Raw genomic sequence first — 23,445 nt, 5'->3', positions numbered from 1 at the left:
ATTACCAGAGTGCATTGACACAGCCTGTCCCAGAGTCCACTCCACCACTCGGTAGGTGGAGTCAATGAAACTGACAAGCAGGGCAGGAGAAATGAAAGGTGAGGTAGGCAATCAAATATACCTGAGTTTCTGCTGCAACAAGAAGTACCTACCTGAAGGCCAAGGAAGGGACTGATCCCAGAAATTACACCTTAAACCAAAAGACCGACACACTTCTGCAAATATTTATCTGTATTTTATAATCTAATAATCAAGCTGGTCTTTGAGGGTCAGATATCTGGGGTCATCTGACTTCAGAAAACACCCAGCAGTTTGCCAGATATATTACTTTAAGGCTTCTGTTTCGCTGATGTTGGGAACTCCATTAATTGAACTATCCATGCCCTGCTACTTTACCCTTTGATCAATTCTCTCTGTATCACATATATGAGGTGTTGGCAGACATCAATTTAACATAATTATCCAGGTTATCTCAGACATATTCTTGCTGATATTCCATATTGTCAAGACAGAGTATTAGTTGGGGTTTCATTTGAAGCTTTCAACACAGCTTCTGATTATTGGCTTTTTCTTAAAATCAACTGTTTCTATCTACGTGGAGGAAGGGAAAGTTCAGGGACAATGGAGAAGGAAAATAGAGAAGTGGCATAAGTCACTGTAAGGTAACATGGTGTCCCTTCCTAGAAGAGACAAGCTTTCCCTCTTGAGATGAAACTCAGGCTGCTCGTCCGTCTCCCTAGGTAATACATTTCCAGAATTCTCTTCAGTCTTGCATACCAAGAAGAAAGTGAGAAGCTTTATTTTAAGTGAGAACAAGTATCCCTTCCTTATAAATAGGAAATATATTTCCAGAGTTCTCTTCAGTCTTGCATACCAAGAAGAAGTGAGAGGTTTTATTTTAAGTGAGAACAAATATCCTTTCCTTATAAATGACTATAAGATCCCCTGAGGTTCTTCTCAGATGAGCTGCTGATATACTGATTGGCTCTTTGTGTTGGAAAATCTCCTCTCTGAGCAGGCCTTACTTACACAGTTAACTTTCTAAAGTGTTCTCTGGAATCTTGGAGGCTTTAAATACACCAATGTTGGCAAATCAAACTCTGTATTTTTAGAAGAGGTGGAGAGAAGAGGGTGTTGCATGGTGTTTATTAGCTGTTAATCTGTTAAAAGTAGGAATAGAAGACATCTCCACATAGTCACCCTACATTAATGCTGAATACAGTACATGAAACTATTTGTGGAGAGAAAGAGTCCCAGCAATTAGGAAGTTCAGAATAACAAGGGGATAGGCAGGTAAAGCGACATTGCGTCTCGATGAATGTAAGAAATAAGACAGGCTGAGCTCTTACGACTTCGTTTTGGAATGTTGGTGGCCCATTAGAACATCTTAGGGTTCCTCTTAGTGGCATGGGTGGCTCACTGCAAATAGCATGGTATTTATTGTTCCACCTCCTTATTCCATTCATGTACCGATGATGGTGACAAAATATTAGCTCAAGGACAAAGAACAGTCTCTTCTTTATAGTAAGGTGACAGAAGACTGTACAGTAACAATAACATACTGGTGTGCTGCCAATATTATATTCATTAAAGAAAGAGAAAATGAACTTTGATTTCATTTTCATAACAGGCAAAAAGACTGTGGAAAATTTATTAATAATTTTATTTAAAGCAGTCAACTCTATATAGGACAGTGACCATTTATCCAAGTCTAAAATCAAACTGTAAGATTGAGTTATAGAATCATAGATTTTAAAAATAGGAGAGATATTGGGTGTCATTAACTTCTCCTTTCTATGACACCATCTTGGGTGGTTATACAGCCTCTGTTGGAGTATTTCCCAAGGAAATCGTTCAGTTCTTTGAAAGATCTATTAAAAAGTTCTTTCTGACTGTGGGCTGAAATATCTAATGTAACTTTTACCCTCTGGCTCCATTACTGATGGGTGAATGGTGAGAGTGCCCGACATTCCCACGTCCTCATCATGGAGACTTGCCTTAGCTGTGAAAAATGTAATGGGGAACATGCCACATAGGGAAGCACCCCGGGTCATGTAGTCCAGGGGTCTGTCACAACAAGGGCCATTTTGATGATGGAATTGAGGGGGAGGGACTACGGCTACCCAAAAATACTGGCTAAGACCACACTTATTCTTAACAACACTTTACGAATCCATTGCAGATCCATCTCTCATAGCTTTATCCTAGACCTTCACTGAAGCAATTTATGTATTCAAAGTGTATCTCTTCTTAGAAAAAATAACCATGTTTGTTTACTACATGCCACATCTTATTTGTCCTCAAATCCCATTAAGCTTCATTGGCTAGATTTAATTGTTAGAAAGTACTAGTTTTATATATCAAGATTTAGAAAAGTGCTGTGGCAAGATAAGTATTAGATAATTCACCTCCATCAAGACTAGCATGTCTGCTTGGGATCCCATGACTTTTTAGGTCCCAGTACTTAGCATAATGCCTGTTACATGGCAAGATCTCAATGGAGATAAGTCATCATTCCATGAACTTCAACCAGCATTCATTCTTCAAAGCCTAAAATTTAGGAAAACAACTTGATGTAAAACCAAGACTCTGAAGACAGAAGGAATCCTCTGTTTTTGGAGACTTGGGAATTATTTCTGTCACTGACAGTGCCTTTCTTGACTCAGGTCTCAGAGAGGTTTCAGTTTTCCTTCGGTTTCTTCCATTCTGGTCATGGAATTTCTGACCTTCCACAGGGAGGCCAGTCCATTCTACCCTTCTCTTCTTTTACAAGAATTCTTGCCAACCACCTATTGACATCTTTGGCCACTTGGATGTCTTTTCAAAGTTTATCCTGAGTAACACATTGTTTACTTATTCATCATCATTATATCCTATTTTTTATCTCAAGGATCTTAAATGTGAATTCATTGTCTAACAAATAAAAAAAGTGGTCTTAGGTAACCAAATATCATTAACATGTTCCACATGGTGAGCCACTCTGGGTTTGTTGCACACCAGAGACCTGATGTCATCTCTGAGGTTTCCAATCAGAGACGATCAAATTGGCAAGTGTCCCTCTCTTGCTTACTTTTCCCTGTTTGCTCCAGTGACAACAGAGATCATATCCAAACTGTTTTTGTTCAGTCCTTTGGCTGTAATCACTGCTTTGCTCTCCAGGCCTTTCCTCTCCAGACTTTTCAGCCTGCTCCCTGGCCAAACCAACAGAAAGTGCTGAAGAAGCAGGAGAAAAGCAAAGACAGGAGGCAAGTCAAAGAGTTCTTGCAAATTGATGATGCTTTGAGATCCACAGATTTGGAAAAATAGCCAGACTATAGAGAAATATTCTCCTAACCTTCTCATTCAAAAAAAAATTGCTGGGACCATCCATTTAAAGTTCAGCAAATATTTGAGAATTATAACAATTACAACTATGTTCAGGAACTTATTAGGTAGTACACTAATGCATGTCCGCTTATTTGTCTTGAGGTAGAGGGCTACTTTTATGTTTCTTCTGCTTGTTTTCTCTCTAGTTCTGCCTTTGGACTCTTCCCTCATCCTATTTACTGGTAACAAGGGAATATATGCTAGGAGTTGAAAAAAACCACTGGTCATTTCTCAATAGAAGACAGTCAAAAGCTAAGGGAAGTCTACCAATCAAGATCTTGAAATCATAAGGGAGTTACCCAACCAAAAAAAACAATTATGTTAGGTTCAGGAGATAGTAAAGTAAAAAAGACACAAGATCTTTATCCTTTAGGCACATCCTATTCAACAAGAAGCACATAAATGACTAATTTCTGAAAAGTGTGATAAGTGCTGCACTGGAGATATGTAGATACCATGGAACACTGAGCCAGAAGTACTTAATGTGCCTAAAAATCCAAGGAAGAGCCCATAAAGGGCCAGTTATTTAAGCTTAATGTTAAATAGTACTCAGCAGTCTGCTACAGGGAGGCAGAAAGAACTTTCTTAGTAGAGTTAACAATGTATGTTAAGACTTGGAGGTATAAAAGAGAAGGCATGTTCTGGGAACCGGAAATAGTTCAGGGTGACTGAAGCTCTGGGTGCAAAATGAAGGTGGGAGGGTGTGGGGACACCATGGATGTTTATTCCATGTTAGGTGCTTAGATTTTGTCCCATGGGCCGTACTGTGCTTCTGAGCAACCTTCCTCTCTCTTCTTGTTCCAATATTTGAAAAGACACAAAACAAGAATATACTGTTCTTTGAGATCTCATTACTATATCTTAACTGCCAAATCCTTCCTCTGAGACTGCCCATGGTCCACCAAGGTGAGGTCGAACCTTCCACACAGCCTTCTCCTTTACTGGATCTGGAATCGGCTCCTACATCTGGATAGATTCCTCAGAGTATTTGTTTTTTGGGGATATTCTCGAAAGACCACCCAACAGAGGTGTGCAAATTGGCAAAACAAAACAAAGCAAGCCATCCCTCAAAATTTGGTTTTAGATGGTACCGAACTGTATCTACATGGTTAATTGGCTGTCACTGGAAGAGCAAGTAGCTTTCCAATGGAAAATTGCTTGGAGTTGAATTAAAACAGTTTCTTATGCAGCGATCCCAACTTGGGAACCCTGTCCCCTTTGAGTCTGAGTAGATAACAATAGCAGTCCCTAAGGAGTTATCACTGCCTCAAGAAACACAATAAAAAGCCATGAAAACACAAAGAAAACTGATTGAAGTATTAAGCTTCTTTGCATCTGGCTGGAAGGGTCTACCTTGAATTTGGTAATATTGACCCTGGTTCCAAGAAGCCATCAGTAGTACACTGAAGAAGAAACTCATGGATGTCAAAATAGGGGAGCTGCCAAGCTGGATACTTATGCACCTTTCACCCACTAAAGGCATTGTTGGAGCATTTCAAAGAGGTTACAACCAGTATTGCAGCAAATGTGTCTGTGGGAAGAAAGCAGGTGTCTCCGGGGTTTCTATGGTGCAGGCAGCATCTGTCCTTTTCAGCTACTGCTTGCCTTCTAAGGAACTCAAACATGAGCACAATGCAAGTACCACTGAAGAGGGCTCAGTGTGGACTCCACATTCCTGACGATGACCTTTGCCCAGCACTGCTGGATTCTTTCATATTGTAATTAACTCCTAATAAAAGATGACTGGGAAAGACAAAGGTAAGACTGAATCACTTAAGGGGCACTTTAGCATAGTGGTTAAGAACACAAGCCCTAGAGACAGACTGCCTGGGCTCACGGTGTAGGCTGGCTGCTCATTAACGCCCACTTGGCCACGTGGCATAACCTTCCTATGCCTAAGCCGCCTCCTATCTGTAACATGGAGGCCATGGTACTGCTCCCTCCTAATTGTGACTTAATAAACGCAGATCAATCGGAGACAAAATATATCAAAACAAGAATGAAAACAGTAAAAGCTTGAGGACCACGGGTCTAACTCAAGCAAAAGAAATCTCTCCAATGGCTCAGGTGGTGACCTGTAACCAGAGAAAATACTCTTACTTTGCTGGAATTCAAAGCTGTGTCCGCCCTCTGGCTCCGGATTGAATGTGGAGGGATCTGTGCGTTACCTAATTCCATTTCTCATTCTCTCCTCCAAGAACCAAAAACGTGTCCCTCAAGCCTCTGTAGGCCTCATTATCTTGCAGATATTTCAGACTCCAATATGTTAGCCATTAAAAAGACGTCACTCTGTTAGATGACACCATCGCTGGGCAAGAGCCATAGATAATAAAACAGCTGCCAACCGTCCTTGGCGAATCCACATGGCCAAGAGGACAATGGTGGAAAAGGTTCATGACGGAGGAGGGAGAACAAATAACAAGGCAGAGAAAAATGTTAAATACCCTAAGCCAGGGGACATGATGAACAGCCCTGGCCTGGATGAATGGGAGGAGTCTGGCAGCAGGCAGCTGCCCGAGTCCAGTACAGGGCCAGCTACCTTGAACTGTAGATGCAGTTGTGCCGGCCAGAGAGAGAGTCAGTACTGATTACTCCCATAGCTCTGCTAAATGTCACTCGTGCCAGGGATAACAAAAGAGTATGCAAAATCTACGGAGGCTAGAAAGATTGCCAGGAAAGAACGGGAGGAGATTGGCTGAAAAAACACAGCCAGTGGCTCTAGGGAGAACAAATGAAAACACAGAAATTGAAAGTGAGACGCTTGGAAATTCACGCTGGTGGAAACAAGGCAAGTGGTCAGCTCATTGGCTCTACGCTGGCCACGGGAGCCTTCAGGAGTGACAGGGAACCGGAGGTGGATGAAGGCAAGGTTGCCTGTTGACTGGCAAGCTGTGCCTAACAGAGGAGAGTGATATCATTCTCTGGATGCTGTCCCTGCTGGATTTGCAAATTCTGTGAGCTACTCACCCACTGTTCTCAGTTTTACCATCAGTAAAATGGGAACACTGAACTAATACCTATCAGCTTGGCGATCAAAATGGACAACTTGGACCACAGATACCATATGAAGTGATTATTACTATTTAAGTAACTAGAAATAAATATATGAGGTTAAACTGTATAAAATTACTGCCATTTTATCATTCTGACCTATAAATAGAGTAACTTTTTATGTCCAGCTTGATAGGTAGATAAGGGTATAGACAAGATTTCAGATACTTGGTTATAACAGAGCTCTACTAACTGATTGTAGCTGAGATTCTCCCTGCACCGTTCCTCCCCTGACTCCCAAAGAACAGCTGTTTCTTGTGGGATCTAAACAAAGATGAACGGACCCAGGGCTGATTTCTAGCTGACGTTTCCTTTTTCTATCGCAAACTTCAGCCACTCTAATTCCCCACCTCATGGTCTTCTTTCTGGCTGCACACTCGTCTTTTGTGAGGGGGGTCTGGGCCCTGACTGGGGTTCCTGTCTGGGCCCAAGGAGATGGTCTCTCCCTCTGTGAGCAGGGCCTTGAGATCACAGCTGCTTCAGAAGGAGACACAAAAAAATCCTTTACTCCCAAGTATGTTCCCCACCACCAGCGGAGACTCCTCCCTTTGGGTTAAGTGTGAGTCTCATTAAGCATCCTCTTCCAGCAAGCAAATCCATCCATCCCTGTAATGCAGTTAATGGCTCCATTTTTAGAGCGCCACCCCCTGGAACGTTATGTAATGGGAGACCAGGCACCCAGAAGGACTACCGCCAGCCACGTTCCCAGCAAACAGCAGTGCCGGCTGACAATCAGCTCAGGCTCAAGCCTCTTCTGACACCGCATCCTGCAGCCTCTATGGTTTTTTTGGTGAGGGGCCACCTGTTAAAACTATTAACCCACATCAACCATCCTCGCCATCGTTCACAGCCTGCCTCCAGCTCCCTTCTGATGGATTTTAGTTCTGGATTTTGAGTGGCCTGGTTCAAGCCTGCAAGGGTAGATGCCACAGGGGAAAAGATGCCCTCTTGAAAGCTACACCAGCTCCCTGAACGACAGAGGAGCCTCTCTACCTGGGACCTACTGTGAGACCAATGGCAGCGGCTTCCGGGGCAGCGTGCCAGCTGGGAGCATGGGGAGGAAAGCATGTCATGGGGGACAGCCCCCCTTGCAGTTATCTTAGACACAATGAGGCTGAGAGTGAGGGTAGAGCCCAAGGTCAAAGGCCAGTGTCATATATTTACACTTTTAAAACAAGTTCGTAGAACCTCTCACTCCCCACACAGATCAAAATTTTAATCTTCTCCTTTTTATGTGTATGTGTTTGCTTTGGAGGAAGTCCCTGGGAATTATATAAAATTTCTCAAGCTGACTTGGGCTTTCTGTAAAATCTTGGCAGCCACCCCTAACAGGAACAAGGCTCTCACGTTAGATGTGGGCCAAGAGCCCCCACAGAGTCTGCCCCTCTGGCTGTCCCCTCGCGGTGCAGGGTCTTGCAGCTGGAATGCTCCCTCTAGCTGAGCACGGTGGGCTGCCCAGGCATGCGGCTGGGTGCACCTCCTGCTGTGGCTTCCTCACCAGGAGACTCAGTGCAAAGACTTATTTCTCTTCAGTTTCATCACCTTTGTCTTCTCTTTGGCACGGGGCTCCTATTGGGGTGGCTCCCCTCAAACATGCAACCTTATCTCTCAGTTTGCTACGGAGTGACCTTTCTCAACCAAGCCTTACTCTGCTTGGGCTCAGCCCCTGGGACCCCTTCTTTCCTGAGGCTCACAGGCTCTGAAACTGACTGGGTGTCCTCCCCACAGTACAGACATGTCCCGCTGTCCAGAGCCAGCTCAGTAGGCCTGAAGGGTGCACGTGTCTAATCGCCATGAAGTAAATCATGTCTTACCGCATCAGTCTAGCTCACACTGCAATCAAAATTGCCTTTAGTCACTCAAACTAAGCCTGTTCATAAATGTACTCTTTTTTTCCCTTCTTATTTGGTGTCTAAAACTTGCTCCCCACTGCTGCTGTACCTGACTCACCCTTGCTTGGGCAAGGCTTTCTCACTCCAGAGTTCCTGGCTTTTAGTTTCTCTGCCACTCCCGGACTCTAGTTACTGTTTTGTAACTAACTGAACAAGTATTATTTTACTCTGTACACCTGGCACTATAGGAAAAAGAATCTAAAAATAGAAACCTGAAAAAGGTACAGTCCCATTCCAAGGAGCTTACGTTCTAGCAAGCACAGAGCCTCAGAACACAGACCACAGGACAAAAAACCATCTCAAATTGAAGGGACCCACTCTCCCCCCAGAACGGGAAGGCCTTCCTCTCTCCTCCTGGCAGGAGGCACCTCCCACAGGGAACTCTGGGTATTGTGCCTGATTAAAGGTAAACATGTACTGACCTACTTCCTACCCAAAGCCAGTTTTGGACCACATCATTTTTTTTTTATCCTTGACCAAAGACATTTTATCATTGCTTTTAGAGAGAGAGGAAGGGAAAGAGAGAAATATCAATGCCGGAGACAAGCATTGATTGGTTGGACCACATGATTTCTGAGAAATCTAGGAGGAGGAACAATTTGGAAGTAAACACAATTTCCCTCCCACTGCAGAGACAATGTTTGGAAGCAAAATCAGTCAGGATTTCCACTCCAAAAGGCCCGGGAGTCTACCACTCTTCCCAGCACACATGCATCCACATATGTGAACATACACAAACACACATGCATGCTCTTCTGGTGGAGACTTCTGATCAGGGACATAGTTACATGGAAATGAAAAAAGTCAAAGTTCCATAAGTCAAGTTTGAAGGGCGGTGACCTTCTTACAACGAGGTGTGTGAATGACGCTTCCTAGAGAAGTAGGGAGAACTGCGACAGGCTCTGATGCTGGTGACACCACGGGGCTGACACTGGACTCACTAGGGCTCCTAGTGGGGTTCTGGAAGGCCCCCAAAATATCACCTCTTGTCCTTTTGAACCCAGAATAAATTCCAAAAAAGACCTAGGAGGCTGATGCAATGGAGACCAAAATATCAGTTTGACTACTGATGAAAGTGTCTGGAGACTAAGGAATAGGTGTGAGGGCTGAATGGGGGGCCAGAACTCCCTTGGGATAAGCTGACTCCCCCAAACTGTGGGTCTCCTCTGCTGGGCTTACCATCCAACAGAAAGAGCCCAGAAGGTCAGCTCTCTGCAGGCGAAACGGTCCTGAAGAAGTCCTCCTCCCAGGCCCAGCAACGAGGCCAGACACTCTGGTTCCCATCGAGAGGAAGGAGGAAGCCACAGGGGTAGAAGCCAGGAATACTTCTCCAAGGATATTGCTTTACATTAAAATAGGAAGAATGGGAATTAAGCATCCTCACCCCAGCCACCCTCAGAGGATACTGCCGTCAACCCAGCCACATGAAATGGCTGGTGCTACAGTGATAGGCTTATGGCCAAGAGACTGACAGGGGGCATCTAAAGAGACCGTCATGGGTGGCTGTGTCCTCCCTATCTTTCCTCTCATGCGCCTCCCTTCCTGGATCGCACTGGGGTGAATTGAAATCAACAAACCTGAACGTGTTTTGGTTTGAGGTTTGGCAAATTCTGTAACTCTTAAGTATTCCACAAATGTTTTGTGTTCTGCAAAACCAAAAAACGCCAGCCCAGTGCTTTCCCCCCTAATTTTTAAGCCCATGTGTTTAAAAGGAAATGTAAGCCGTATGTTTGGGGTACATTTATATGCAACTCAACAAACCATGCTCATCTGTATGAGTCATTTGATGTCTAAAAGGCATGTGGAAGATCACAGATTTATAAGAGCTCTATTAGCAGGAGAAAGGCAATAGACAAGGCACTGGTTGGAAGGCGAGGAACCACCAGGAGATTTAGAGATGATCCTCTAGATCCCCAATCCTTCCCATCTGCAAGACAACATTAATAATTCTTGCCCTCATAAGATCCTGCAAGCAGCCAGCGAGGATTAAATTGTGCTAATCAGGTAATTTTGAGCTTTGCAAGGAGAAAATATAAGGGCCACTGTACTTGGACCAACAAGTTTATTTTAGCCTGACTTCCCAGAGGCCGGATAAACTGGCCTCTATATTTAATGATTCATTCTTCCTCCACAGTGAGACAGGTGACTTCAATGTCATTGTTTCACAGTTTCACTTGTGAGGAAAGTTTGGCCTGACTTCCTGTCCTCTACTTGGGAACCCCTTGTTCACAGGGGTGGAGCAAGCAGAAGACAAAGTCCTGGGGAATCGTACAGACAAGCAGATAATATACAGGTCATTTTATTTGGAAAATAGGAAGTTCTGGGTACTTGAGTAGTATCTTTAAACAGATGAAGGATTTTTAGAGAAAGTGTTCTATTCTCCATATCTGTTGAACATAAAATAAGCCCAGTTTAAGCTGTTGGCATGATAGAGCAGAAAGTGCATAGGCTTTGAATTCACGCAGACTTGGGCTTTAGTCCCTGCTCCAGCTCCATTGCGTGACATTAGGGAAGCTGCTTCAGCTCTCTGAGTCTCAGTTTCCCTATTTGTAAAAGACAGGCTGTTTTGAAGACTAGAAGGAACAAAAGCAAAAGGTCTGGGACACAGTAAGTCTTCTATCTCAGATAACTTCTATAATTACTAATATTACTTAAAATAGCCTGCAGGTTTTAATGGGACTTAGTGAGGAATTTCGATGTGATCAGAAAAATAACCAGATAAAGCACTGGAATGAGCTAATGAGGTTCCATAGTTCCGCTTTCCTGGAGTCCTTACAAAAAGCTGTTCACCAGGTAAGACGGACAATTCCCGGAAGGTAAGCTGTTCACCAGTCCTAAGGGCAAAAACAGGCCAGGGCTGCATGATGTGTGAAGGTCCCTTTTGTCCCCAGGAGACAGGAGGACCTCAGGACTGGAACTGAGATGTCATCACAACTTCCTAACCAGAGGCAAATGCTTCAAGATACATGGCCTTATTCTCAAGTCCATTAAAATGGGGCTCCAATTCCCACAGCATAGCTCTAACGCTGGTTCATGCAGCTGATATATTCTAATTTTCTGTCCCAGACCATGCCTCTGACAAACAGGGACTTCAATGGAAGAGTAAAGCACAGAAAAAAAGAAGCTTTGGCATGCCAAGAGGAAAATAAACACACTAAACGCCACTGGAGAGGCAGAAGGAAAGAAAAAGAAAGCACCTAAATAACTAAAGACAGTGGGGTTGGTTGGCCTCTGGACAAACACAGTTATGTCTACAGCAGACATTCTTATTTTCTGGTCATAGAGCTTGTTGAGAATCTGAAGGAAGCTACAGACCTGTCCCTAGAAAAATGCACACCCGCTCATCCACACACAATTGACTGACAATACCTGGAAACTCACACAACCTCTGAGATCTATACCTAGACTCCAAGTTAAAGATCTTAAATACCCTAGCGGCTTCTTTAGGAAAGGACGGCTTGTATTGTGGCTCTTATCATTTACAAGGTCCTCAGTAAGCCCTGGAATGCCAGTCCCGAAAAGGATGCTGCAGGAAACAGCTCACGGGTGGAAACCCGGTTGGAAGGAAGAGGACTGCCCCTCTGAAATGAAAGGAACAGGTATCCATTCTTCATTGGCTAAATTTTGAAAGCAAAGGCTTTTTTTGTCTTGTTTTAAACAGAATCGTTGAACAGGAAAATATTTGACCTGGAATCCATATGTCTGATTTCTCACTGAGCTCTATCATCAACCAATTGCTTGACCCAAAACGTATTATTCAGTTTTGTCATCTGCAAACTGGAAGTTAATGTGGATTTTACTTTATTCAATGGGTGTGACCCTAAAAAATTCTGAGGTAAATGAAACTTTATAGAAATCTAAATGTATTTGAAATCTACAATACGGGTTTCATAAAGAATTACTTGCATAAATCCTTTTGTAAAGGAAATGATCACTACAACCAATTTTTGGCATAAATCTGGATTCAAATATAAGGGGCCGCATGGATTATGAAGTGATTCTAAATATAAAACTAGTTTATCTGAAAACTCTTGCAGAGAAAATAGCAAAAATAACACCTGACAACCTGTGTCATTCCGATGTAAAGAAATGCCCCCAATTTGGAAAATGTCTTAACACAAAGCAAACAGTTATCGCAAAGCCTACACCTTTATAAGACACGTGTGTCACATTTGCTCTTTCAGTGTGGTTTATATGAAATTAAATTTTCTGATTGAACAACCTTAGATCAATCTGGTTTCCCTGGCAATTTCAGTTCTCTCCTCACTCTCTGCAGATAACAGATTTTATGCATAATTTTAGATAGGAGGGTTTAGACAGAAGGAAGAAGAATTAACTAGAAAAACACTATAGTCTCTAAGACCATTTACAACAGGAGAAAGGTCTATAAACATCAACAATTCCTAAGAGTTTCGCTATATAACAACCCAATCATAATGATGTTAGGCCACCCAGAAAGGTGGTGTGCTATAAACTCTCCTTAATAAAGCAGAAAAGATCTGATATAGTTTGGAAATATTTCCCAGGAAAATGGTTAATTTTTTAACAAAAGTTTAGCTCTGAAAGTTAATAATTTTGTGAAAATTTTGATTTGTCCACAATTACTTATTTCTTGACAATGAGATATCACTGTAGATTCTGAAGCCACATACAGATGCTTTTCAGAAAAAGGAGCAAACTTTTGATGATGATAAATCACATCAAATTTGTTTTAAGCAACTGAATGACCAACTATGATATAGAGGGGAAACCACCATGAAGGATTTGATCTGCTAGCTTAATTTAGTGTGTTAAAGAATCTGGATAATTCAGCCTTTGGGAAGCAGCTTTTTCACTCTCAGATCAGCTATCTATTTCTCTTTGCACGGTGGCTTAACATGCAGGCGCTTTCCAAAAAGCAGGAGCCAAAGCCACCAATGGGGTGTGGTGAGAATAATAGTCACATAGAAAAGAAATGCCCCAGAGTCTCTTTCCCAATTGTTCTTACCTGTTTCTTCCAGAATCTCTGAATCCTTTAGCGAAAGGGTTCCGGTCAATTTTTAATCTGGTGATCTGGAAACCAATTAAAAAAGCATGAATTGTATTTTCATTAACGGACTTCCTTTTTGGTTGCTCCTAAAAAATTTAACAAAAATCACTCTAGTAATAACAGCTAGTGTTTTTATTTAGTTTCCTTTTAATTGGAGATTTAAATTGAAGTTGATATAGTACTAGGGCCTGGCACACAGATGTCTGACCCACCTGACCCACATCTCCCTAAAACACAAGGTTTTCCCAGTATGACTCTAAACTCCTTTCTACTCACCTTTCTTGCCCCAAAATGGTGATAAACAAAAGTATTGCAATGGAGAACTGGGTCCATAGTACATGACACACAGGAGGTCCCTGAAAAGTGTTTATTGAATGAATGAACAAATAAGTGAGTGAAGAATGAATGAATGGATTCAGCCAATCCAATCAGATGGAATCACCAAGACAATCTGCTCACCTGAAGGTTCCAAATAACTGACTGCATTAATCATTATACTTCAATTGTGCCATTCCAGTCACTAGGGATTATTCCTTTAATGACCTGAAATGGTCTCATAAAAGACACAAGAAGTAGCTACTCTTTTGTCTAAAAACATGTGACTAGATGGGACAGAATGCAGCATGTCTCCTCTAGTCTCCAAGGCTCACAAAAGAACCAGAAGAAATGGAGCTTCATAAGGCTGAGCAAGCCAGTGCAAACAGCCGTGCGGGCCAGCTTGAGCAAGTCCTTGGGAGCGTCTGGTCAACTTCCACTCAGTGCATAGGTACCTGTTGCATCCCGTCCTAGTTCCCTCAGTCTCCGCAGGGGCTGTACACATTATCCTCGTGCCTCTAGACTAGAACAAGCCTGACCAACCAGTTCCATATGCACCCTAGTGCTTCCACTTTCAGCCTTGGTCATGAGACACATTTCGGCAACTTCACACCTAAACCTGATATTGATGACTTACTATATTCAAGCAATAGAGACATTCAAGCGATAGGGATGGGGGCTTGGGAACTCAGTAAAGGAGGGAAGGCACTCTCAGCAGAAGGTGATTCTAGAAATAAGAGAATCTCCTTATTTGAGATCATCTTTTTTTTTTTTTGACAATTGCAGAACTTATCACTAGGATGGTTCGAGTTCTTTCCAAAGTTGCAAATCTCCCATCAGAGTGGAATTTCCCAAAGCCACAGTCTTTAAGGGTCTTTAAAACGCAGTGTGAGAGTCTGATGAACAAACTTGAAAGTACCGAAGTTATTTTTCCCCTCAACATCCCTTGCCTCTAGAATGGCATACTAACAATGTAGCCCCAATAATGCAGCAAAAGCAATTTTACATTTATTTTATAGATCAGAGCAGGAGCCTGAAGCTTCGGCTTTCCAAAGTCCACTGTCTGCCACGTGAATACTGAACTGAGTTTAAAGACTGTCACTGTGTTCTGTTTTTGACTTAAAATCAGTTCTTTCTTTCTTCATAATCCACAGCAATAAACCACACACCACATTTTCTTTTCAAGTTGGGGTTATAATATTTTATTTTCTCTTTCAAGTTGGCTTATCCTGTCTGACTCATTTATGATAGGGGTTTCTGATATATGATTGTGCTGCCGTGTTCTGGGGGCCTCCCAAGACCCTGTAAATATAACATTCTGTTTCATAGGCCCAGGAGAAATGGCTGAAACCCATTTCCCACAATTCACTGGATCTCAGGCCCAGGGTCCTGTATGGAGATTTAATAGTCAAATGCCACCAAATGTTAGGAAAAACAACACCTTTATACTTGTTTCAAAGCTTTTATGTGAGATTCAGAGAACTTTATTGAGAGTACTGTTCAACTACTCACTATGGATTTATTATCAAGTGCCTCTTGTGTGCAAAGCAATGTGATAGGTGGCACAGGTGGCAGACTGGTGGGCAGTCAGTGAGTGGCTGAGTATTATCTTTCTGCCCAACCCAAGAATCTTATAATCTAGAAGAGAAAAGCACACACAGATGCTAATAATTACAATGTAAAACAGAAAGTGATGAGGTTTGCCATAAAGGCAGAGTGCCATGAGAGCTTAGAGAAGGTAGGGAATAGTCCAAGTGGAAAGGCTCTGAGCTCACCTTGGAGGTAGCACACGAACTACATTTGAGTAGTTAATTTTCAACCCTACTCCATAATTACGTTTATCAATTAGACCCTAATATGCCTGTCTGTCTCTGTCTCCCCACCTTAGACTGGGCACTGTCATCCACTGACTAAACTACTCCAAATAACCTTCACACCGATCTCCCTTCTCCCACTCTTGTCCCTGTCCAATCTCCTCTACACCAACCAAAGTGGTCTTAGTTAACATGTCATTGGATCATGTCATTCTTTTCCGTGGCTACCACTGTGCTCAGAATGCAGGCCAAGCTCTGTGCCTGGCCTGGCAGCACCAGCCTGCCCTGGCTCCTGCCTACCTCTCCGTCCCCACCCACACTCCTCTGCCCCTGCTTCATGGGCTCCAGCCCACGTGGGCTGCTCTCAGTGCTGGCATGTGCCAAGCTCTCTCCCTGCTGAGACCCCTCACGCTCACTCTCCTTCCAGACAAAAACACTCTTTTCTGTTCCCTGCACATAGCTGATGCCTTCTCCTCCTCCTAAGTCTCACTCTAAATGTTATCTCTTGAGAGAGGCCTTCCTTGATCACCCCTCCAAAACAGTATACTTCCACTACTCTCTTGAACTGCATCCTCTTGAATTCCATCTTGGCTCTTAACCCAGTTGGCAATTATACATTTATTTCATTTGTTCACATATTTACTATTTGTCTCTCCCCCTGGTCTACATGTAGGAACGCTGTCTGTTTTATAGGCCATTTTATTAAGCAGAATACACGTGCTATTCATGCTTAATAAATATTTGTTCAGTGAATGAATGACTGGATAAGTGAAGGATGATGTGGGAAGCAGGGATCTCCAGTCCCAAAGCCGCAATAAGCCTTAGAGACTATAGACCAAACAATTCCCACAATCCTACTTGCTTTCACTGCAGGCAATACAGACAAGAGTCTTAAATGTCCTTTCAGTGAGAACAAGGTCTATTAGTAGCTTCCTGTGCAGCCAAAGCTATTCTACAGGAGTCTTGTTCAAACTCAGTCCAATGATAATGAGGAGACATGGAAAATGCAGAGGTTATGAAAGCATTTTTCTTCACTGATTTTATTTCCATAACCGTATACTGATTTGTATCGTCTGAGTTATTGAAGACTGTAGTCCGTGAGGGGGTGGTTGCTGGCCTGCCACCATTAATTTTAGTCATTTTCACTGACTTTTTTTGCCTACTGACACAGAGGCAGTTAATAAATGAGATAATATATACCCCAGAATGCACAATGCCGACAAAAATAGCACAACCTACAAAGAAAATGAAATCTTGAGTATGATTTTACAGGATCAAGGAGGAAAGGGCCTGCCCTTATTAACACTCTTTAGTTATTCTTATTTTTTTTACCATATTGTTTGAAGGGTGTTCCACTGGAATTTAAGAAACAAAACCGTAGCATGTGTAAAAAAAAATTTTTTTTACACTGATTTGATTGGAAAGTTAGGGTAAAGCTGGCTTACTAGTTTAAAATATAATGAGCAACTCAGAAATCCTATTAGATTTGCTTACACAAACCTGGCTGTGGTTGCCGACTTTCTAGCTGGCTCATGTAGCCAATTCTCATCAAGAAATAAGACTGTGTTACCTGAGGAGAATGGGGCTGTATCTTTTTGAAATCTAGTTTCCTGTTTGGGGGGAAAAAAGAAAAAAAAAAACACAACCCTCAAGGTTCAGCAGGCTTTTTCCCTTAGAGAAGACAAAGATTCTGTAATGGAAATTTCCTGCTAATTCCATGAGGACATGTTGGCATCAGCCTCTTCCAAGAAAAAGCATAAAGTGTGGAGTCACCTTTATTCCAACTTTTACCACCTTATTCTCCACGATGAGATTCTGGGCATGGTGTACCTTCCTCTCTGCCACAGGCCGGCCAAGTTGGCACTCTGAGAGCAAATAACAGTAATAATAACTTCAGTATGCTAGCAGCCCCAGGAGTCTATGGGTCAGTCAGCAAGGGTGGGAGGAAGAAATGGGAAAGGAGGAAAAGAAAGCATAAGATATTTAGTGAAATAGAAAGTCTTTCTTCACACTTCACTACTATTTATATCAAAAAAAAACCAGAACCACAGATATATAAAGAAACTGGTAGTAGAAGTGTGTCGACTAATCATTCATTCAGTCATTTTCCAAGGATATATCCAGAGCTCTGCACTATGGGACAGACACAAATGTCTTAGAATTATGGAGATGAAAGTGTCCTTCATCTTGATTAGTGGTTTCTGAGCTTCAAAATTTCATAGGCCAGCCCTGGCTGGTGTGGCTCAGTGGACTGAGTGCCAGCCTGAGAACCAAAGGGTTGCCGGTTCAATTCCCAGTCAGGGAACATGCCTGGGTTTTGGGCCAGGTTCCCGCTTGATGGCGTGCAAGAGGCAAGAGACTGATGTTTCTCTCCCTCTCTTTCTCCCCTCCCTTCCCAATAAATAAATAAATAAATCTTTTAAAAAATTTTCGTAGGTCAATTCGAATTCCCCCCTTCCAATATTTGAAAGGTCAACATTGATATTCCAATTTTTTATTCTACCAAGTGAAGAGAGTTGAAGCCTACTATCTCCTGTCATCATTAGTCTATAAAATGACATTTTGGCATCAAAAAAGTAAAAAGGACAAAATTTAAAAATGTAGAATCTATTAAAGTGAATGTTTGCATATATAAAAAGTCCTTATCTATACTGTCTTTATTTTTCTCATCTTTTCAGTGGACCATAAAAATCTTCTTTATTGACTAGTGTCAAGAAGCACTGATTCAGACCAAACCCCCAATTCGCAAGTGAGAATCCTGAGGTGGGGTGATTTGTCAAAGGTGGTACCTCTAACCTGATGTTTTCTATCATGTTGCACTGTTTTTTGTAGAATTTGCAACCTTTGTTTTCAAAAAGCTTAAAACATTGAGAGGAAGTCTGGACACACCCAGGTCAGCAAGAGAGAGGGTCATGAGACAGGCACACTCACTAACCATTCCACGAGGGAATGCTCATTTGCAGCTGAAAATGTAAGGAAGGTGGTAGGGCATAGTTTGTGCATCAAACTTGAAGAACAAATGGAATCTAAACAGACAGATGAAGGGGACGGGCGTTCCTGCAGAGACAACAGCACGTGCAAAATTGAGGCAACTACGAAGCACAAGCAGTAAAATTCAAACTAGACTGCTGAACTTTTGGGAATGCCTAATGAGAATTAATGAGAAATAAGCCTAGAAATATAGTTGGTAATTAGCCACAGAGGATCTTAAGAGAAAGACTGGGGATCCTGGGCTTGGCTCCTGAGGCACGAAGGAGTCACGGACAATTGTTGACACAGTAATGATGGTCAGAGCTGTGCTTTTGGAAGATGCAACCAGCAATGAATATAAGTGATGGCTGGTAAGACAATAAGCTTGCAGCCCAGGTGACTCTGCTGGAAGCTATTGCAACAGCCCAAGATGGGGCAGGGCACGAGGGGTAGCCCACGGCATGGGTGGGGGTGGGTCAGATCCAGAGCAAGAGCAGAAGCAATGAGAGTGGAAAGGAGAAAATATTCCATCAGTACAAGCAGCAGAGTTTAGTGGCAGATTGGATGAGGGGGAGTCAGGTGTGCAGCCTGGGTAACAAGATGGAAGCCAACAGGAAGCACCGGCTTCGACAATGGGGAGGACCAGAAAGCAATCACAAATGAATAGTGAAGTGTGGAGCGTTTTGTTTACCAGCAACAAAACGCCATGTCCCCACCTCTCCAGTGTGGACTTACTAGAACTGCACTGGTCTAGGCTACTGGAGAGGTTTAAACAAGTTTACAGACATGAACACTCATAATTTTTAATACTTGAAAATCATGTGTCAACTGCCTCTGTTGGATAACAATAAATTGCTCCCAACCCTCATTATAAAGCATGCGGGGAAAAAGGAGGGAGAAATTACAAATTCAGCGCTAACGGAGACCTTAAAAAGCATAGGCCAACTGCTCATTTTCTTGAAGAACAAATTGAAGCCCAGAAAGAAAAAATAACTTGATTAGAGTGGCTTAGGTAACTAGTGGAAAATTTAGGACTAAAGCCCAGGTCTACAAACACCTAGCACACAGCTGATTGTGGACAAGACACTGCCTCTCCTTAGGAAGCTGGGTAGCATTTCATGCCTCCCTCTGTTGTCCTTTCTTCGCTGTGTTCCTTCAAACAATGAACCTACCACTGATATTTTGCTCTTTACTCTCATAGACCTCCTAACCACCCCCTTAAAAATATAAGAAGTAAAAAATATAAGTAAGCAGTTTTGCCATAAAATAGTAATTGTTCTCATTCTGGAAGTTTGGGGGCAATAAAAACACAGTAATAGGTGAGTATAGCTCACAAAAGAGAACAATTTATGCTACCTGGCCTCTTCAAGACAAGTCTGAAAATGATTGTTTAGCTCACAGCCCTGACTTACAGGATGCAGACCTCAAGATTCCTGGGGGAACGAGCTTAGGTTAGTTTGCTTTACTACAAGTCACTGCATTACATTAAATCATATCTATGCAGCCAAGGGGAATGTTAAACAATCAGGCTTGTTGATTTATCCTGGGATGGGAGTCTTGTTAAACAAGCTGTTATCTTGACTTCAAAATGGGCAGAACTGAGTATGACTCATCTACTTTGAATGTCAGCATATCACGAATTCACCAACATGACATGAGAACAGAAAGATCAAAGTAGTTACCTATTGATTATAATATCTTCAAGAGCCAAGGCGGCTCCTCCAATTCCCAACAATCCCCTTTCTCCTTAATGAGCAATTTATTCTTTAAAGTGGCCTCTACTCCCCACTGTCCTTCAGGTCTGTGTCGACCCAGTCATTCAGCAATGCCAGCCGACTGCCATTAATTAGACGCCAGGCTCGTGTTGGTGACTTTATGCACATTCCCTTGTCTAGGACTCATGTGACTAAAACATTTCAGACCAGGAAACACAGGTTGAAAGGAGATAAGAAAGTTATTCAAGGTCATACATTCATCAGTAGAAAAGTTAGAAATTGAACAAGGTATGTCTGCTGCCTAACACCATGATCTTAATCATGGTTTCCCCCGCCCCACCAAGCCCACCACGGCCTCTGCCCCAGTCCAGGTATAGAGAGAATATTTATACAACTAGAATGTACTCAGATGCAGGAAAATGCCTATGAGAGAAGGTTGGGGACGAGAAAGGGCTTTCAGGTACACATGTTTGGTTTTCCTTCCTTGTCACAGTGAGCTGTAGCTTTCTGGCTTCAGCCTGTGTTACCATAGTGACGCTCTTGGCCTCTAGAACTGATCTCAATTACTTCATTCATTACCGTTCTAGTTTGCTCTACAAACTAAATTCTAAACTTGTAGCATTTACTGCCACATCTCTGCCTTTGGGGAAATTAATGATTAAAATGGGGGCTGGGGTAGTCTTGGAGAAAAGTCCAATCCTTATTCAAAGAACTGAGACTTACACTTCCCCTCTTCCCAACCACAGTTAACCCCAAGGTTCCAGTTGCTCCAAAGGCTATGTCTATGTTGCTGCTCTATCTTCTATCGGAGCTTGAAAAATCTTGATGATTAGGGTTTTCTGTAAGGACACTCCATGACCACTGCAATTTTGCCATCTAAGATGTTCAAGAGGATTTAATAGTTTTTAAATAGTGCCCAAAGCAAATTAAAGCTCTTCCTATACTTCAAGTTAAACATGGCATTCACAAGGGAAATCTGAAATTGGGAATGCTTCATAGCTGCTGAGAAAACTTAATATTTACCGGACTAAGGGGTTTTTGTATTTCAAATTCCTCTGAAGGCAGGATCACCTAAGGACCCCCATCCAGATGTGTCATGAAAGATAGAAACACTCTTCTTATATGAACTCATTATATAACTCACATTCATATAGTAAGTACTTGATAGGTTTTTAGTGAATACATGCTTTTCCTCTATTGCTTTCTTTGTCTGAGCACTAAGCATAGTATCAAATACATCTAAAAAAGGCAGTAAGTATTATAGTACAATGTCATCTTGCTCCAAGCAGGTCCGAAATAAAAGTATGCAGACTTTCAAGCAAAACAAGCTGAAACATTTTGTTTCAAAGAAAAGGATTCACTGCAGGATCCTATTAATTAGACAATTTGCCAAAAGATGAAATACAATCTCATTTACAAAAGTGATATTCACATGCAGCTTTTAGGGAATTGCACAGAATTAGATCACTTGAATATCTAAAAATAAAAATAATCATTGCTCAGAATGCCAATAATTCCCAACTTGGTCTCTCTCCCTCTCCCCCACCCACAGGCTGCTTCTTCCATTAATCTGGCTAATTCATTGATATACCTTGACATCAGGAAAAGCATCAGCTCTTCCAGGAAAATTCCCCTCACTCTCCCAAAGAAACAAACAACACCCTGTCTACATCTGTTGTTAAATTATTCCCCTGTATTATCATTATGTATTTACATGTCTTTCATTCAACTAAAACTCTGTTAAGGGAGAAGTGAGTCTTAACCTGCTCCATTTCTCTAGTAAGCTTGGAATATTGTAAGTTCTCACTCAATATTTACGGGATGAGTGGAACATATTACTGACATTAAAACATACGGATCTTAGGGTGTAACTGGTGATCACACATAAGTAAATTTAGTCTGAGAATATAAGTGAAGCTGTGGGTCTTAAATCGAGTTTTGGAGGCCTGATGAGTTTAATGCAGCCAGGTGCAGGAATACATGAAAAGGGAAGGAATGAATCAAACCTCAGTACTTGCATATGATGAAGAACACTTGCCAGGATGTGGCAGAGATTATGAACATGGGTCCAAGTACAGAGAGACATGAAGATGACTTAGGAGGTTTGCTCCTCTTGGGCAAAGATCTTGTCTCTGATCTAAATCTAGACCATGCCAGCTGCCACTAGGCATTACTGCCTTGTCATCACCAGTGCCCTGGGAGCCCAGCAAGCCTGCTGTCTCTCACTCCCTGCTCCTCAGTGCCATGTACAAGGACTAAGCATTTCTTACCAAACGCCTGCATAAGCTCCTTTGAGAACAGAAACAGCAGAAGACTCGCCAAGGGAGCCTCTTACCTGCTGGTTCTGATAGGCCGTGACTGTGGTGAACACGGTCTCGGGAAAGTTGAACGTTTTCACTCCATCCCCAACAGGGACAGGTTTGGTGGGTGAAAGGTCGCTGCTGAAATCCTTGCGAATCACATGAACTCGAGGCTGGTATTTGTGCATGGAGTGCAGAATGATCTGAAATGAGAAAGGGAAACATTACGCTAGGGTGGGCTCTGAGGTCCCTTCATCTTTTCAAGCTCTCGTGCGAATGAAATACAGAATGGATGCATTATAGAAAGAGCACCGATTGAGGGTGAAACGTGTAGGAAACCGAGAACCTGCCCATGGCAGGGAGGACTAAGTGACTGGGGAGCATTACATGGAACCATACAGCAGAGTATCCTGATCGTGGGATGTGGATGTGGTGTTTACTCTAACTGGGTAAATGCTGAATGGCTGTTCTGCTACCAGCAGACGTCACTTCACCAAAAGGTCCCAGACCCTTGGCCACATGACAGTGGTCCCCTCCTGCTTGCTGCCCTTGAATTCTACAGGCTATTATTTGCACTTTGTTAGTGAATTTATAGACAGTCTCTTATGTCATGTGAGAGGGAGTACTGTGTGTTCTTCCTTCGTCAGGAAAATGTCCTTTTCTTCAAGATAGGAGCCGTGGTTTTAGCTCCCTCAGTCTTCCCATAGCACCCAGTATGGACCCTGTCATTCGGTGAAAATTCAGTGGCTGTTTTACTGCAAAGGGTAAATTAGTAGCATCAGGTGCTCCAATTATACCTGGAAAGCCTTAGGGCCTATTCTTCTGTTATAAATTCAGCCAGAATTTATAAATTCCTCTCTTGACACTCAGCTAGGACTGTCTCATCAGCTGTTTCCCTGCGAATTGTTCTACTGAATGTTGTGCTTTCTTTCACCATTTTTTAATTTGCCCTGTGCTTCTGCCTCTGAATTCTCCCCTGACTAGACCGTGAGT

The 23,445-nt window shown here is 42.5% G+C and overlaps 1 protein-coding gene across 3 annotated transcripts in view; it reads right to left on the bottom strand.

The window, feature by feature from the left end:
- The window catches only part of TBX15 (T-box transcription factor 15), a 99,788-nt gene that overhangs the window by 13,886 nt on the left and 62,457 nt on the right, over positions 1 to 23,445 (bottom strand). For all 3 annotated transcript variants that reach the window (XM_054564932.1, XM_054564933.1, XM_054564934.1), the window contains exons 5-6: positions 22,488 to 22,655; positions 13,297 to 13,361 (exon numbers count right to left, since the gene is read on the bottom strand). In XM_054564932.1, the coding sequence (XP_054420907.1) occupies positions 13,297 to 13,361; positions 22,488 to 22,655 (233 nt within the window). The remainder of the gene's footprint in view (positions 1 to 13,296; positions 13,362 to 22,487; positions 22,656 to 23,445) is intronic.

The sequence above is a fragment of the Pteronotus mesoamericanus genome, unplaced genomic scaffold (assembly GCF_021234165.1).
Source record: "Pteronotus mesoamericanus isolate MK-2021 breed Mesoamerican mustached bat unplaced genomic scaffold, CSHL_Meso_final scaffold_99, whole genome shotgun sequence".
In the NCBI taxonomy this organism is placed as follows: domain Eukaryota; kingdom Metazoa; phylum Chordata; class Mammalia; order Chiroptera; family Mormoopidae; genus Pteronotus; species Pteronotus mesoamericanus.
This window is presented reverse-complemented; position numbering and strand designations above follow the sequence as displayed.